The sequence below is a fragment of the Heloderma suspectum genome, chromosome 10 (assembly GCF_057233095.1).
Source record: "Heloderma suspectum isolate Gila_16-S chromosome 10, 16-S_ref, whole genome shotgun sequence".
In the NCBI taxonomy this organism is placed as follows: Eukaryota; Metazoa; Chordata; class Lepidosauria; order Squamata; family Helodermatidae; genus Heloderma; species Heloderma suspectum.
The window spans coordinates 42,542,666-42,557,736 of NC_139467.1; the positions used below are offsets into that span (position 1 = coordinate 42,542,666).

At 49.6% G+C, this 15,071-nt stretch overlaps 1 protein-coding gene across 1 annotated transcript; it reads right to left on the minus strand.

Annotated features, from left to right (window-relative positions):
- Positions 1-7,188: 7,188 nt before the first annotated feature.
- On the minus strand, positions 7,189-14,994 carry LOC146338174 (uncharacterized). Its single transcript, XM_084816362.1, has 5 exons — positions 14,919-14,994; positions 12,590-12,747; positions 12,442-12,503; positions 10,964-11,444; positions 7,189-10,867 (listed from the first exon to the last, which is right to left on the minus strand). The coding sequence occupies exons 1-5, from the start codon at positions 14,992-14,994 to the stop codon at positions 10,709-10,711; spliced, it is 936 nt and encodes a 311-aa protein (XP_084672488.1). The 3' UTR covers positions 7,189-10,708.
- Positions 14,995-15,071: the final 77 nt, after the last annotated feature.

A 15,071-nucleotide genomic window follows, 5' to 3' on the forward strand; every position in this document is an offset into this window, starting at 1 on the left:
GGTGAACAAGAGGAACAACTCCAGCGGGCTCTTGTCAGCGGGCCCCTGCTGGTGTGTGGGGCCTCGGCCATTGCCCAACCATGCCTACCCTTGACGCCGGCCCTGCCAGTAAGCCAGGTGATACTCCCTGAACCCTCTACAAACTTTGCCCAGTGTAGTAGAACACAAGAGTTTTTGATGATGCTTTCAAACATGTATATTATTTTAAGCTATCTCACAAGTGCCCATCAGTTTGTATAAGGGTTGCTGTTTCTTCCTGGGCATTGTCACTGAAAGCTGTTGGCTTCCTTCCAGAAGTTCTCAAAGATCTATTCTCAGATTGAGAACTTGTTATGAAAGTCAGTCTTCAGAGGACAAAACGTACAAGTAAAGTTCAGAACAGCAGCTAAGCGCAGCAGCCATTTTCAAAATCTAGCACTGTAAAAAAATATTCTGGTTTATTGTTGCATGTAGCAACAAAGTAGCAACTTTCCATTAAAAAAGAGGGATATTTTAGTTTGCTTATATGGACACCACACACAAAATAAATAGATAAAACTCTTGCACTGCTGCTAGGTTTTATTGTGGTTGTATTGTTATATTGTGGTTTTAATGTTCTATATATTTTAAATTGTTTTATTGTGTGTTGTTTGGTTTTAATTTTTGTGAACTGCCCAGAGAGCTTCGGCTATTGGGCGGTATAGAAATGAAATAAATAAATAAATAAATAAATAAATGAATAAATGTTGGCAACTACTGTGATATCTCTCTTGAAGTGGATGTGTCAGGCTCTCTGTCTGGTGTCTTCTAGAGCTGAGTGCCAACAACACTGAGACATTTTGCTTGTTACGGACAGACAGAAACACACACACACATCTTGCCATCCAGCAGTGGCTGATGGGCAATACCAGGCCTCGAAATACGTGGAGAAAAGAATACCAACAATCGCAAAGTTTGTCATGGATCTACATCATCCCCTATAATAGCGAACTCAGGTGGCCCCGTGACAATCACTTTGCAAACAAGATTGGGCCATCCACAAACAAATTGGAGGTTTTAGTATACCTGAGGGAAGCTGCAGTATGCAGAAGTATATATCTTCCTAAATTAAGCCCCCCGAAGGAGGCAGTTTTCTTTGCGCTAACAGCCCCTCCACTTGCATTATGATGGCCTTCCTCTCTGCTGTGGCAGCTTGCGTTGTCTGTGCTCCGGGCACGAACAGCGTCTCTAGTCTGATGAGGGCAGGTTAGTGGGCACGCCTTTCCCCCGGATTTCCCCAGCATGGGGCATCGCAGAGGCTTTTCCTCCAGGCTCTGAAGGTTCTGAAAGTGGGACACTCAACAGCCCGGATGAGAAAAATCCCCGACTGAGTCTGGTGAGCAGGTGGGCAGGCGGCAGAGCTTTGTCAGAGGCAGTGGGGGATCTGTGGGAGCATTTGAAGCTGGTCTCTCGCGAGAGAGATTTTCCCCACCCCTCCTGGCTTGGGGAAAATGTCTGCCCCACAGGTGCTCAGGTTCAGGGATCCTGCGCAGTATTTTGCTGCTGGTCCTGATGGCGTAACGTAAAGCTAAAATACAATGAATAGCTCCACGTGTTGTTTGGAGGGAATTTGTGCCACAAACATTTCTTAGGATACAATCGCATGCATGTCTAGACAGAAAAAAGTCCTACAACTCCCAGCATTCCCCAGCCAGCATAGCTGGAAATGCTGGGAAATGTAGGACTTCTTTCTGTTTAAACATGATTAGGATTGTGCCCTTAATCTATATACATTTCAGCAAATATTTCTTCACCCGTATGTATGTGCCTATGGAGATCAACAGCAGAGGCCCTTTTCCACATCCCCTTGCAGAAGGTTATGGGGAAGAGGGCCTTTTCAGTCGCGGCACCACCTTCGTGGTGTGCCCTCCACGCAAAAGCCCTTCTGGCCCCATCTGTGGTGGCCTTCCACGGTTAAGACTTGGCATTTCCATAATGTGTTTTGGTGAGGGCCTGGTAGGAGGAATGGTCTCTCCTGGCTGATTTTGTTCTGCCTTATGCTGCTCCTGCTTGTATTGTATTTTGATGTGTTGCATGTTTTACTGGTTTTGTGTGTGCGTCAACTTTGGGGTCTTTTAAAGTCAGAGGGTAGATGATGATAATGATGATGTTCATCATTACTAAGAGCGAAGTGAGAGATTTTTTGAGAGAAGACAAGGTGTCCCATTCAGTGCAAGCCAGCCTCCAGTTTAGCTAAGGGGATAAATTTGCCCACACCATAATGGCATACTTTACATTTTCCTATAAAGGGGTGGGTAGCCATCCCTTTGTATGGGAGAAAGGAAAGGTGTGTACTCTAAGGAATACCAGTGGGCTTAACAAGCCCCTGTCCTTGGCGACCCTGGATTCTTGGAAGTGGGAGCAGGTTTTGCCTCCCACCGCCACAATACTCCAGCCTGTTTACTTTGGTCCATAGAACTGAAGGGTAGCCATTGAGAACCTAGGCCACTCCTCTCTATGTAATGCTGCTTTGCAGTCCCATCTTGGCTCTCATTTCTTAGCCATGTTCGAGTGTAACAGACAAAGCCAATGCTGAGAACTGGCTATTGTCAGAGTATCTGGGTGGTACATTGATATACAAAGGTCAACATATTTCAGTCAAAATTGTCTGAACAACTCAGAGACAAATGACATTTTCATAGTGGTGTCCTGCGCTGTAGCATTTTACTAGGAACACAGGACATGTCCCAGGAAAGGCTGGTATTCCTCACCACCACAAGACTTCCTACTCCCTCCATTGGGAGCCAACCAAGGACAACCATGGGCTGAGGCTTTCTGGGGTGATTTGGGCAAAATCCGCATTTTCTCAGAACAGAATCAGCTCCTTCTGCGGCCCACACAACACAGTAAAGCACTGAATTACTCCAGAACACTCGTTTTCACGGGGCAAACAGCAACTGAAGCGGCATTAGTTCCGGGTTGGGCAGGCAGAGTCCCGTGAGAAGAAATGGACATCAACAAGTGCGTGGTGTGCTCCCCCTCTCCTCCTCCCCCCTTGCATGTTCCATGAGGTGCAATGGAGGACTTGTTTACGAGTAGATGTTCGTGAAAAAAACCCACGTACACACACGTTTATAAGGCAGGCGGGCAGGCTGCCACCGCCACGCAGAGCCTGAGCAGAACGAGCGGGTGCACAAGAGGCACTGAGAGCAGAATGCGCAGCCAGCGAGGAGGGAGAGCGACTTGCACGTTTTTGGTGTATATGAACTACCTGATCAACAGGCTCCCCCCCCACCCCTGTGGGGGCTTAATGAAGTGCTTCTGAGTAAACATTCATGAAAAACATCCGCCCTGACGCCCCCCTTCTTAGCTACGCAGCTTCAAATCAAGAGGCCCCCACCTTTCTTAGCTGCGCTCCTTCATAGGTGCACAACTTTGAATCAACAGGCTGCCCCGCCGCCACTCATGTGCTTATAAAGCACAGTGGGGGAGTTACTTCTGAGTAGACATGCAAACATCCGCTCTTGCATCCTACGCTCGTTCGGGTCCACCCTTTAGTGATGTCACTTTCCGTTCCGCCAGTCAGCGCTGTTCTCCCCCAGCCCACACTGAAGGCAGTTCAGGTCACACGGACTTTGTAAGCCCACTCAAGCCACCGCGACGGGAAAATCCGTCACAAAACAAGTTTGTAATAATGCGGTTTTTAAAGCTTGACAAAGCGCGCCTGCTATGGAGAGGGCTGTGCGCCATCTGACACGATCATCTTGGGGATGCAGTAGAACCAGCGTAAAAGCCCCATGTAGATTGGCTCCACAGGTGAGGGACGAATTGGACTGAAAATTGGGGGGGGGGGCAACTTTGGGCCAATCACCATCTCTTAGCCTAACCTACTCACAGGGTTGTTGTGAGGATAAACTGGGGATGGAAGAACTACGACGAGCACCCTGAGAAACTTGGATGGAGGAACAGAAAGAAATGCAATCAATAAGGGCCAAGCTAAACATTCTCCTAATCACGTAGAGTGTAGCTATGCATGACAGTTTTACTTACTCCTGTGTAAGCTTATGTGGATCAGGGCCAAAGCACTCTGGGAAGGGGGGGTTAAACCTCCCCCCCCCCCCGCTTTTCCATTTCATCACCATCACTCCCTGTGGGGCTGGGTAAAAAAAAAAGAAATATGTCTCCATTGTAGTCAATGGATACCTTTTTTTTTTACCCGCTCTGAAGGGGGATTGAAGGGGGATTGGGGGCGATCAGATGGGGGGAGGCTTAACACACACACACCCGAATGCCATGGTCATTATCTGAATCGGGGCCATGCACGCTTTCACAGGCGTTACATAAAACTGCCACACGCAGCTACACCATGCGTGATTAGGGGAATGTAGTTTGGTCCTAATAATTGAGGTCTCGCAGCGTCCCTCTTCAGCTACAAGCGCTCCTGGATTCTACCAAGTGGGATGAGAGACTGAATGATTAATTGCTCATAGATTTTAAACTGTCAACACACAGAAAATTCTATACCAGGGGAGAGAGTCCCAGCCTAGCTTTGTCCCTGACACACAGGATTTCTCTGTATATGTCATGGACCAGCACTATGGGGCAGGATTCAGTCCTGCCTTTTCCGCATCTGGAGGCGGAAATGGTAAAGTCCAGGGACGATGGCGCCATCTCATCTACTGCTCGTGTGCACCAGGCCAATCAAAAATGCTGCAAGAGCCCTATTTTACAGGAGCGGAACAGGAGCGTGCTCTGGATTTGCTAGGAACAAGCTCTTCCCTTGTTTTCCAATCCAGGATCAGCAGCGCCCCAAAGCCAAGGATTAGCCCAAGCCATGCCCTCCCCCGCAGGCTGCCACGATGGTGCTGGGCAAGCTGGATGCCAGCGAACCCCCAAGTCTTCGCCTGCCTGCATACCAAACCGCTCCTGCTCCATTGTGCCTATCGCTATGAATATCTAATGAATCCCTAATGACAAGGTCGTTAAATCAAAGTGTTCGCTCATCTTTCTTCCTTTTATTTTTTTAGAGTTTTATTAGGTTGTTTACGTTACTAAACGAGATTAATTCTTGAGTCCAGAGCTCTGGAGGATGGGACGTTCCATCAGTCACTGATAGAGAGGCGAGCTGCCTGGGGGCAGAGTGAAACGGGGTCACTTCTTCCATCTGGATCGAAAGAGGTCGAGGGGAGACATCCCAGGATCCTCAAGGTTCCCTAAAATAAATACCAGCTCTTGTGAAACCTTGGGCTCAAGAGGGTCTCCAATTGATGAGCCCACCCCAACCCTGGCCCACTGCACCTACTGTCTGTCATTAAGACTAATGCGTAAGAGCATAAAAATAAATGTACAGCAACATCAGCCAAAATCTGAAGCCATCCATCACTGTTTGAAGGGGCCACATAGGATCCACTCTGGGGATGGGTTGGGGAGCCGGGAGCAAGGAACCTCCTGCCCCCTCCTGTTGTTTTCCGCTGTGGATCAGGGCTTTTGTGCCAGCCCAGGAGGGCGGGGGTCTTATTTAATCAAACCACCCTGTACTACAGAGATTTTCCTCCTTCTTAAGGTGCCGTCTCCTATCAGAGGTTAGCTATCATCACAGCTATTTTTGTTTTAGACTCCGCTGCTCTGAACAGTCGTATAGAAGTGCAGCTGAACCATTCCCTCAGATTCTTTAACCACAATGTTCGTCTTCTTCCTATCTTTTTCCTTCCATTTCCCCTTGCATAGTAAGTTGGAGTATAGCATATTTTCTCCTCGAATAACATTACCAAGGTATTGCAACTTTCTTCTCCTGATGGTCTTTACCAATTCTGTTTGTCTGCTTACTCTGCATAGTACATTCTCATGTGCTACTTGATCAGCCCATGGTATTTTCAGCATGCATCGGTATATCCACATTTCAAAGGATTCGATTTTCCTCAGATTGTTCTTTTTAGAGATTTTCCTAGTGATTTTCCATTTCGGCCCCTCTGGGGGAAAAACTTCTCCTTAGACGATTGAAATGAGTGTGCAGTAGGGATGTACGAAAGTGACTTATCTTTCGCGGATTATGTTGATGGTGGGGGGGAGGCATTCCGTCCCTCCCCCTGGAATCCTGGCCGGGGGGGAGGCGCTCCGTTCCTCCCCCCAGAATCCTCGAACGGCCAGCTGTGCTCCATGGCAGCTCCGCGGAGCAGCCGGCCAGGCCCGGCCAGGCCAGAGGCGCCCGCAGCTGGATTTCCGGCCGCGGAGGGCTCTGGGTAAAAAACAACAACAACAACCAACCGCGTACGCAAATGGCGGCGGCTACGGCCGCCGCCATTTGCTTTCCTTCTTTTTGGCCATCTTAATCTACGTAAATATTTACGTAGACTATGACAGCGAAAATAAAGGGGAACGCAAATAGCGCAGCGGGTGCTATTTGCGTCCCTTTTTCATTCACCGCTTTAGCCTTAGAGCGAGTCAGACCATGTGTCCATGTAGTCAAGGGCTCCTTGGAGGGCTCTCAGTCTCATCCAGTAGCCAAGTCCAGACACAGTCAAAGGGATTCTTTTTAAAGCTTTATTCTTCTTTTACAACTTAACAACTCTACAGGTAGCAACTAGATCTGAGCAGCAGCATCCCTATGCCCTAAGTTGGAACAGTTGGTCCCCATTTGAAAGGCAATTACTGGCAGACCCCTGTACTTAAGGACTAGGGAGAATCCCTCCCCTTTTCCCTTGGATCCCCAGGGCGCAGCCGATCGAGTGCGCGCCAACCGGGCACTACGCTCCTCTCGGTGCCCTCCATCTCGCACCACTCTCTGCATCTGCGTCGCGCATCCACTAAGTCTGCTATCTCTGCTCGGTCACTCCCTGGACTGCTAACTAAACTAGGAATGTGGGTGGGAGGAATCTCCGTCAGCTGTTGGTCCTGGGAAAGAGGAGCGCGCTCCTCTCCCAGGAGCGACTGCTCTTCCTCAGCATCAGAACTACTCTGGGATTCTATGGGCTCAGTGTCCACCCTGACAGTAGTTCAGCATTGCTTACAACAGCCTACCCCAAGCTGGTGCCCTCCAAATGTGACGGATTCCAGCCCATCTGCAGGGCACCGCATGGGAAAGTCCACTCTGCCCTGGCTGGCAGCAACTTCCAGTGTTTCAGATGGCAGCCTTTTCCCAGCCCTACCTGGATATTCCGCGGCTGAGTCTGGGACCCCTGGTGTGCCGTGCATGTGTTCCCCCACTGAACCATGGCCCTTCCCCAGTCATCCTTCACAGCTTTAACAATAATCCTTGCTGGTATTTATTTATTGTATTTATTTATTTAAAACATTTATATACCACTCCACATCTAGGGAGATTCCAGAGCAGTGAACAATAAAAGATACAAACAATACAACACCATATTAAAATTTTGTGATTTTAAAACAGAGTACCAATAAAAACCATGGCTGGTCAAAGACTTCTTGAAATAAAGATGCTTTCAGGAGGTGCCGAAAGCAACACAATGTTGGCGCCTGCCTGACCTCCAGAAGCAGGGAGTGCCAAAGGAAGGGGCCCACCACACTGAAGGCTCCCCCCATAGCAGCTTGTGATGTTTTGACTTGGTGATGCTGCCGTTAAAAAAAAACACCTTCCCTTGCCCGGGACATGGGCAGAGCTTATCAAAGGAAAGGGTACCTTCAAACGTGGACAGAGTGCCCCCAAAGTAATAAATCCTGCATGTTTATAGAGAGATGTTAGAGTGTGAAGCTTTTCCTGTGCATTTTGTGGCAACCTGTAGTATAGCCCTGTAAGGGAGGTCAAATTTATAGATGGCCTCAGGAGCACTAAGGCTAGAAGAGGGTGGCTTGCCTAGGGTCACCTGTGAGACACATGAGATTTCAGCCCTGGATGTCTTGATCCATAGATCAGTCTGTTTTTGGCTACTGTCTGGTCAGCTATTCTCAGCACACTAGTGGGCAGAGGGCATGATATCCGTGGGAGATGGCATCCAAGCTTTGACACTGCTAGCGCTCTTCGTTTGTGGATTAAATCACGCCATATGGCATCATTTCTTGAATTCAAGCATTTCTAGGGGCACATACCGCCCCAAACAACAAATACATCACAGCTTTTAAAATGTCAAGGCACGCTGTCTTTTGGTTGTGTGCAGTTGCTTTAAGAAAAAAACCATTCAGCCTCTCAAAAATCCACCACTTCTTTCTCTAAAACTGAAAGCATAAATTCTTTCAATCACATGGGCAAAGGCACTGGTTTCATTTCAGCCAGAACCCATGAGAGCTCAGCATGTATCTTCAATGCTGTGGATCAGTCCTAGAAATGTGAAGTATTAACCTCAGACCATGTGCAGAGTGCCTTTCACCAGTGAGTATACACAACCAGATCCCATGTGAGTATAAACAACCAGATCAGCTGCCCAATGTTGGTGGGGGAGATTTGATCTTACAATGCCTATAGTGTGCCAGCTGCACAGGTTACCGGTGTATTTCCCAGTCCAATTTAAAGTGCTGGTTTTGACCTTAAGTGGTGTTACTTTCAATTACTTTCAATTACTTGAAGGACCGCCTTCACCCATATCAGCCTGCCCACACATTAAGAACAGCCAGAGAGGCTCTCCTCATTTGCCCACATGTGAGAGCAGTGAGAGCCTAACAAAGACAAGACAGGGGCTTTTCCACAGTGGCCCCACATCTCTGGAATAAGTTGCCGTCAAAGATCTGCCAGGCCCCTTCAATGCATTAAGAAGGTCCTGAAAACATACTATTTTACACTGGCCTTCCCCTGATGTTTGCTATTTTTGCTGTTTTTCTTGTGTTTTTACTGTTTTTGCTTTGGGGACCATATCAGTTTTTATTATGTGTTCTATTACTGCACACTGTCTTGGCAGGCAAGAAATATTTTAAATAAATAAAAAAAATAAATCTGTGTGGAACTAGAGAGAATATTGCCTCCGTTTGGGCGGCAGTCAGTGTAACGTCCAGACCCCAAACTTTTCATTTTGGAAATTCTCTGACAAATCTGCAGATCTGAATCAGAGGGGTGTTTCAGCTGAAGAGACCGCACCAGAAGCACCTGGCCAGGCAGCACCCCTCGGCTGGCCTCCACCCACTGCCAGGCACTTCGGTCTTAACGGGGTTCTAAAAGCTCTGAAAGAGCATCCCTTTGTACCTTCTTAACCCCTTGCTTATTTTCGTTTGCGGTGCTTTCCGTAATGAACAGCTCACAATCATATGGTCTCATGTTGTTCCGGAAGAAGGACCTAATTAAAAAGGGAAATGAGGATGACATTGCAAAATGTTCAATTAAGTTTATCTCATTACAGTGAATATTAGAGAGGAGCCAGGCCTTTTCATATTTCATACCCATTTTTTTCCCCTCCGCTCTCACTGAAGGAGCAGGGGTTTAATTGCAACCTGTTCTTTGGGCAGGGGGAGGGATGGACGGAAGGAGGGAGAGATATTTTGTTAAACATGCACCTTATTAATGTTAATGGCAGCTAGTTTAACTAATGGGAAATTCCAGTCCTGTTAGCACAGTATGGTTTCCCTCTGAAAGCTTTAATGATACAAGCCGAACAACACCACTGGATGGCATCATATCTTTCATCTGCCTTTCTTTCCCCCACTTCACATACAGCTGGCTTCTTTGTCAGGGTTTAAACAAAAAAAAATTAGAAGTTTCCCCCCAAATAGAGTATATGTTTCAGCTAAATGTGGATTCCAGGCCTGAAGAGACTACTGAGTCCTATATGATGAGTTAAAGGTTTTCAAGTTGTTTGCCAAGGAATACCGGCGTACCATGGAAATTTACCATGGGTTCCTCAATGATCATGAGATCAGCCGGGGTGGATGAAGTTCCTCAAAAGACACCTTGCCCACCAGGACCAATCTCCACTTACAGATGGAGCATAGCTTAGTGGTAGAGCCCTCGCTTTTCATGCAGAATGTCCCACCCAAGTAGGAAAAGTCTTCTGCCCACCCCACCCCCACCGCAGACGGTATCCCCCCAACAGCTGGACAATGATGGGGATGGAGCTAGGGTGCCCGTCCTCACTCTCCCCCCTCGCATGGTGTTTCTGCACGCAAGGAGAACGCTGAAATAAGGCTAGAGAGGGCTTGGCAGAAGGGCTTCATGCTGTTCCCATTCAATACAGTGGAGGCTGTGCGGGAGAACCTTGCTGAGGATCAGGCCCCAAGCGAAGGGAGGGGCACCATTTGGATCTGGGCTTCCCAGGCCACGCACCTGTTAAAAGGGCCATTTAGAATGTCTGCACAAGTCCAGGCGGGCCCCTCAGACAGGCATCAGGCCTGCATACTCCTGCTGAAGCAGCAGGTGAGGCCTCAACAGAGAGCTCCCCGCCCTTCCTGGCTCGTTCCTCAGCCTGCCCTCATGTCCTCCTCTCCTGCTGTCTGCAGCTGGCAGGAAGGGCTCGGGCGGCTCAGAAGCATCGCGCCAGCAGCCCGTGGCTGAGGGAAGTTGCCAGCTTAGGAGGCCGGGTGCCACAAGCACTCTCCAGACTGGGCTGCTGTGATGCCTTGTGCGTGGAGCGGCCCGGGAGACTGTTCAGGGACTCTTAAGACGGGGAGAGACAGACTTCCCAACAACTGGACGATGGCACTGTTTAGTCTGTACTTTGATTTCCAACCTCCCCCTGACCGTAAATGTCCATAACAAACAACCTCCTTTCAAAATTGCATCATGATAGAAATGGCACTAAATCTTTCACGTAAGTCCACCCATCCGACTGCCTTCACCGGCCCGACTTTCTCCCAAGGAAAGACCCCAAATTCAGCATCCCCTTGGAAGAGGCAGGAAGCTCCATGTCCTCAGCTGCTGCAGCACACCCACAGAACCGCCACATGCATGCGCAGTCCTGGGCTGATGGGGCCAAAGCCCTCGGGGAGCCTCAGCAAACCAGAGTCCGGCCACCGCGGGTGCCTGAGATCCCTGTAGAACGAAGGGCCGCTGGAAGTCACCGCACCTCGAGTCCTTCTCCCGCCCGCTCGGCCCCTGCAAGGGCAGCTCCTGCCCGGCTTCACTCACCACTCCATCAGGCAGAGAGGTCTTCGTACTCTGGCGGGTATCTCTTCCGCTTCCAGCCCGCAACAGAGCGCTGGACCGCAGCTCGCAGCCCACGACGGGAGTGGAGGGCAAAGGCCTTCCGCAGGATCTCCGTGGTGCAGTAAGCGACTCGCCTGACAGCAGGGTCCTTGTCGCTGGGCAGGATGTCCAGAACCGGGGGAACGCAAGACAAGGGCAGCTGGCAGACTGGCCCGTGGACACCGAGGGGACCCTCTCCACGCCCAGAAATGTCCTACACAGAAAGGGCAGGGCCTTGGGAGCAGCTGCAGGGAATCTCTGGGCCCATGTCAGCCCACACACCCCCTGAGAGATATCGGCTCTGGGGTTGCTACCCAGAACCTTGTCAACACAGGCATTTTCTATGCTCCTCCCCACCCAGAGGCCCTCACTTACAAGCACGACAGGTGTGGACGGTGCCTTCAGTGATGCTGCTGCTGCCGTCCTTATGCATCAGGTGACCTGGAGAGACATGGATGGAGCAAAATGGGACCAGAGGCCTGAGCCATTCATGTCCACAGTCTGCGTCCCGTCCTGTCACAGGGGTAGCCCCTGCCGCCCTGACCCCCATGAGACCAGAGAAAATCTCAGCAAGACCTCCAGGGACACGTATCTGGCATGGGGACCAGAGGAAATTGCACAGGTGGTCCCAGCCAGGGGCGCTAACTAACACGGAAAGAGCCAGGCCTCTTCTGGACACACCATGCTGTCCAACCCCTGCCTGGAACTGCCCTTTGGCCTGGGGCTGACCACTAGCGGAGGCCCATAAGTTGTGTTTCCTTACTGAGGAACACGGCAGCTGTTCTCCTGACTGAAGCCTGCTCACTGCTATGGAAGAGGTATCTGGGCACAATCCAGGAGGCTGTGATGACGCACCAAATGCAAGACACGGACAGCAGAAAGGCCAGTATGATCCTCTTGGGACCGCTTGGTCGTCTGCTGCTGGGGAGTTTGTTCGGCTCAGGAACGAGGGTCAGCGAAAGGGGCGATGCAGTCAGCGTAAATCAAGGTAGTGGGGACCTTATTGAGATGTTCAACCTGTGTCTCCAGTTTTATATGATCTAGAAGTCCAGGATGGTCATCCCACTGGGTGGTCTATTAATGAGCAATTACTGGGACAAAACAGACCTGAGAACAACATTTTCCATGAAGCAGCGACTGCTAGGCCAAACAGGATCTTTCAGGCACCCCAGAGAAACATCTTGAGGGCCCACTGAAAACAAAGATGGACTGGCACAAGTATATCATAGAATCGTAGAATAGTAGGGTTGGAAGGGGCGTACAAGGCCATCAAGTCCAACCCCCTGCTCAATGCAGGAATCCAAGTAAGAGCATCCCTGACAGATGGCTGTCCAGCCTCGTCTTGAACGCCTCCAGTGTGAGAGAGACTACCGCTTCCCTAGGTCATTGGTTCCATTGCCGTAGTATATGGGACCCCAGACCCATTAGTGAGGGCCCTGAGTGGGCAGTTGGTGATGGGAGAAGTTGAGTCACTGGCTGACAACTGCATTGGAGAGAGGAGCACATCGGAACGGGCAGACGCACAGCAGTGGAAGGTGCCACTGAACACAGTCTGTCAGCCTGACCCACGCGACAGTGGAGACCACCAGCGTGGTGCTGAGCCTTTGCCACAGGCTCCCAGAACAAGGCTGCCAAGCACTTCCTCACGATGCCTGTGGCACTGGGCGCCCGCAGGGCTACCTTGGAATGTTGGCCTGGCCTGAATCGGAATGTGAGGGGGCCTTCCCCTTGGGGAGAGGGTGGCGAACAGAACCGGGGGGGGCAGGGGCGGGGGGGGGACTGTGCAATGTTAAGGGGAGTGGGAGGGGCACTGGGGGAGTGTGGAATGACAGGGGCAGGAATTTGGCTGGTTGACCATTGGAAGCAGGGAAGGGATGAGGGTGGAGGCTAAAGGGAATGAGGTGGCGGGCATGATGGTTTTAGGAGATTGCTAGTGCTGGTTGAAGTCCTCCCGCGCTGCAGTTCACTGTGAATTTGGTTTCGTCTTTCCCCAAATAAACACTTTGTCTCTTGTGAACCCTGGGTAATCATCAGTGAAACCCACCCGCATAGGGTTGAGTGACCCCTGCCCTGAGAACCTCCAGATCAGAACAGGGTAACGCACTGCATGTGAGATTGCCTCCGAAGATGCCTGTGAAACGGCCATTCGTCTGAAATACAGCTGCTCGGTCGCTAAGTGGGGCTGGCTGTTACAATCCTATTACTGAAATCGTTGACAGAGGTTCTTCTCCAGGCGCCCCCGCTAACAGACGTTCGCTACCGGGCAGCCAGATTCTGGGATGCTCTCTCCAGGGGCCTGTTTCATTGTCCTTCTGGCCAGGCTTTTTAATTGTTTAAATGAATCTGTTTTGTCTCTATCGATGATGTAAGACTGCTCTTTTAGATTTCACCGCTTTCAGCATTTAAATGGTTTTTATACTACTTTGATTTTTTATCACCTCCCTGGGACCTTTTTGAAGGTTTAGGGTAAAAATCTCTACAACAAATCAGAAAATCAACCAATGATATATGCAAACAGGGGAAGAGGGTGCCCTCTTTTTTTCCCTAGCACAAAAGCTCCGTGAGAAGCTTCTTCCAGGGGTTGGGGGTCCATTGCCATCAGACAAGCCCTCCAGTGAGTCTCTTGACTCGCTGGTCAAGGAGGAGCCCTCTCCCTCTGGACAATGCCCCCACCCCACCCCCACACACACATCTCTGCACCTCTACGGGTCAGGGGGACATCCAGTACTTGGAAGGTTTGTGACTTCTCAGTCTGTTTTGAAATGGAGCCTCTTGACCTCCAAGCCAAGAAGAAAGGAATAACTTTGACAAGGACCTATCAGTGTTGTGATAGTGTGTGAGCTTCTGAGTGGCACAGAATTCTTCCCAAGCTGCTTCGAGGTTTTAAAAAAAGAGAGATTTCTCTGGGCATTCCATCCAGCTACAGCAGGGAAGTAGAAGGGAGGCAGGGCCACCGTCAGCTCTACGGAAAGAGCAGCTCCATCAGGCTTTTCCTCCCCTCAACAGTCACCTGGTGGTAGCAGCCACTCCATCAAGCTACGTGAGACAGGGAACAGCAAAAACGGCCCACTCCATCAGTTCTGCTGAGAGACCAGCAACCTTTGGCTCCTCCTCCCTTTGAACAATTTCCATCCCAGCTGGTCAGTATAAGGACTGTGCAAGTGAGGACCAGTGCCTGCACTTAGCTTTTTTCCTTTCCCCTCCCCATCCCTTTTCCTTTTATGTTATGTGTCTTACATTGTAAGACTAAGAACTTTTCTGCACGAGGCTGTTAATCAGCTGTTAATCCACTATATCTACTTTTTGGTTTTGTTAAAGAATTGATATCCGAGCACTACATGAAGAGGATTTCCTTTCATGCTTTTCCACTACGTAACCTCTAGGTGGCACAGTGGCATAGTGGAATAGTGCAAATACAGAAGTGAAAAAGCTGTTTCTTTCGTTTTCAGAATTAAATGCCACATTTTCCCTGCTCCAAAAGAACTTGCCACTAGTGCTTGTTAGACACAGAAGCAAAACTGGAGGGTCACAAAGTCATCTAAAGAACCTGTAAACAACTGTGAGTAATGAATGAATGATGAGCACATGATGAGTGCCTCGTGTAGAAAAGCCCTTTTAGCAGGGACTATTTCCTTACTGACCTTTTAAAGCCATTCTGGGTCAGGGTAAAATGTTTAAAAAAAATAAATAGGCATGATTTTAAGCCCAAACTTTGTTTTAGCCTTAAAAATAAATTATGTGATTCATCTCAGTTAACTAGGATACCTGTGGCTTTGTAGACATGGTTCCCTACAAAAGCCAGTCCCTGCTTTTCTACAGTGGGCTGAGCTCCACGCACACACACCTCCGCTCCCTGCCTTTACATCCTCCACCTTTGCCTCTCTACGGACACGCATACCTGGCCTCAGCTCTAGCACAGCCCTTCGCACTGCTACCCTCCTCACTTCAGGAAGACTTTGGTTGGGTTTTACCATTTTTTCCCCAGGAGGCTGCCTTGCTGAACCATTTAAAACAATTTAGGGATTTTAGACTTAAAACATTCATGGTGGCT

Coding starts and splice junctions, on each gene's coding strand:
- LOC146338174 (XM_084816362.1), bottom strand. CDS start 14,994: ATGGTAAAACCCAACCAAAGTCTTCCTGAAGTGAGGAGGGTAGCAGTG. Junction 12,504..12,589: donor CTGGTGGTCTCCACTGTCGC/GTGGGTCAGGCT, acceptor TCTCCAATGCAG/TTGTCAGCCAGTGACTCAAC. Junction 10,868..10,963: donor CCTCTCTGCCTGATGGAGTG/GTGAGTGAAGCC, acceptor TTCGTTCTACAG/GGATCTCAGGCACCCGCGGT.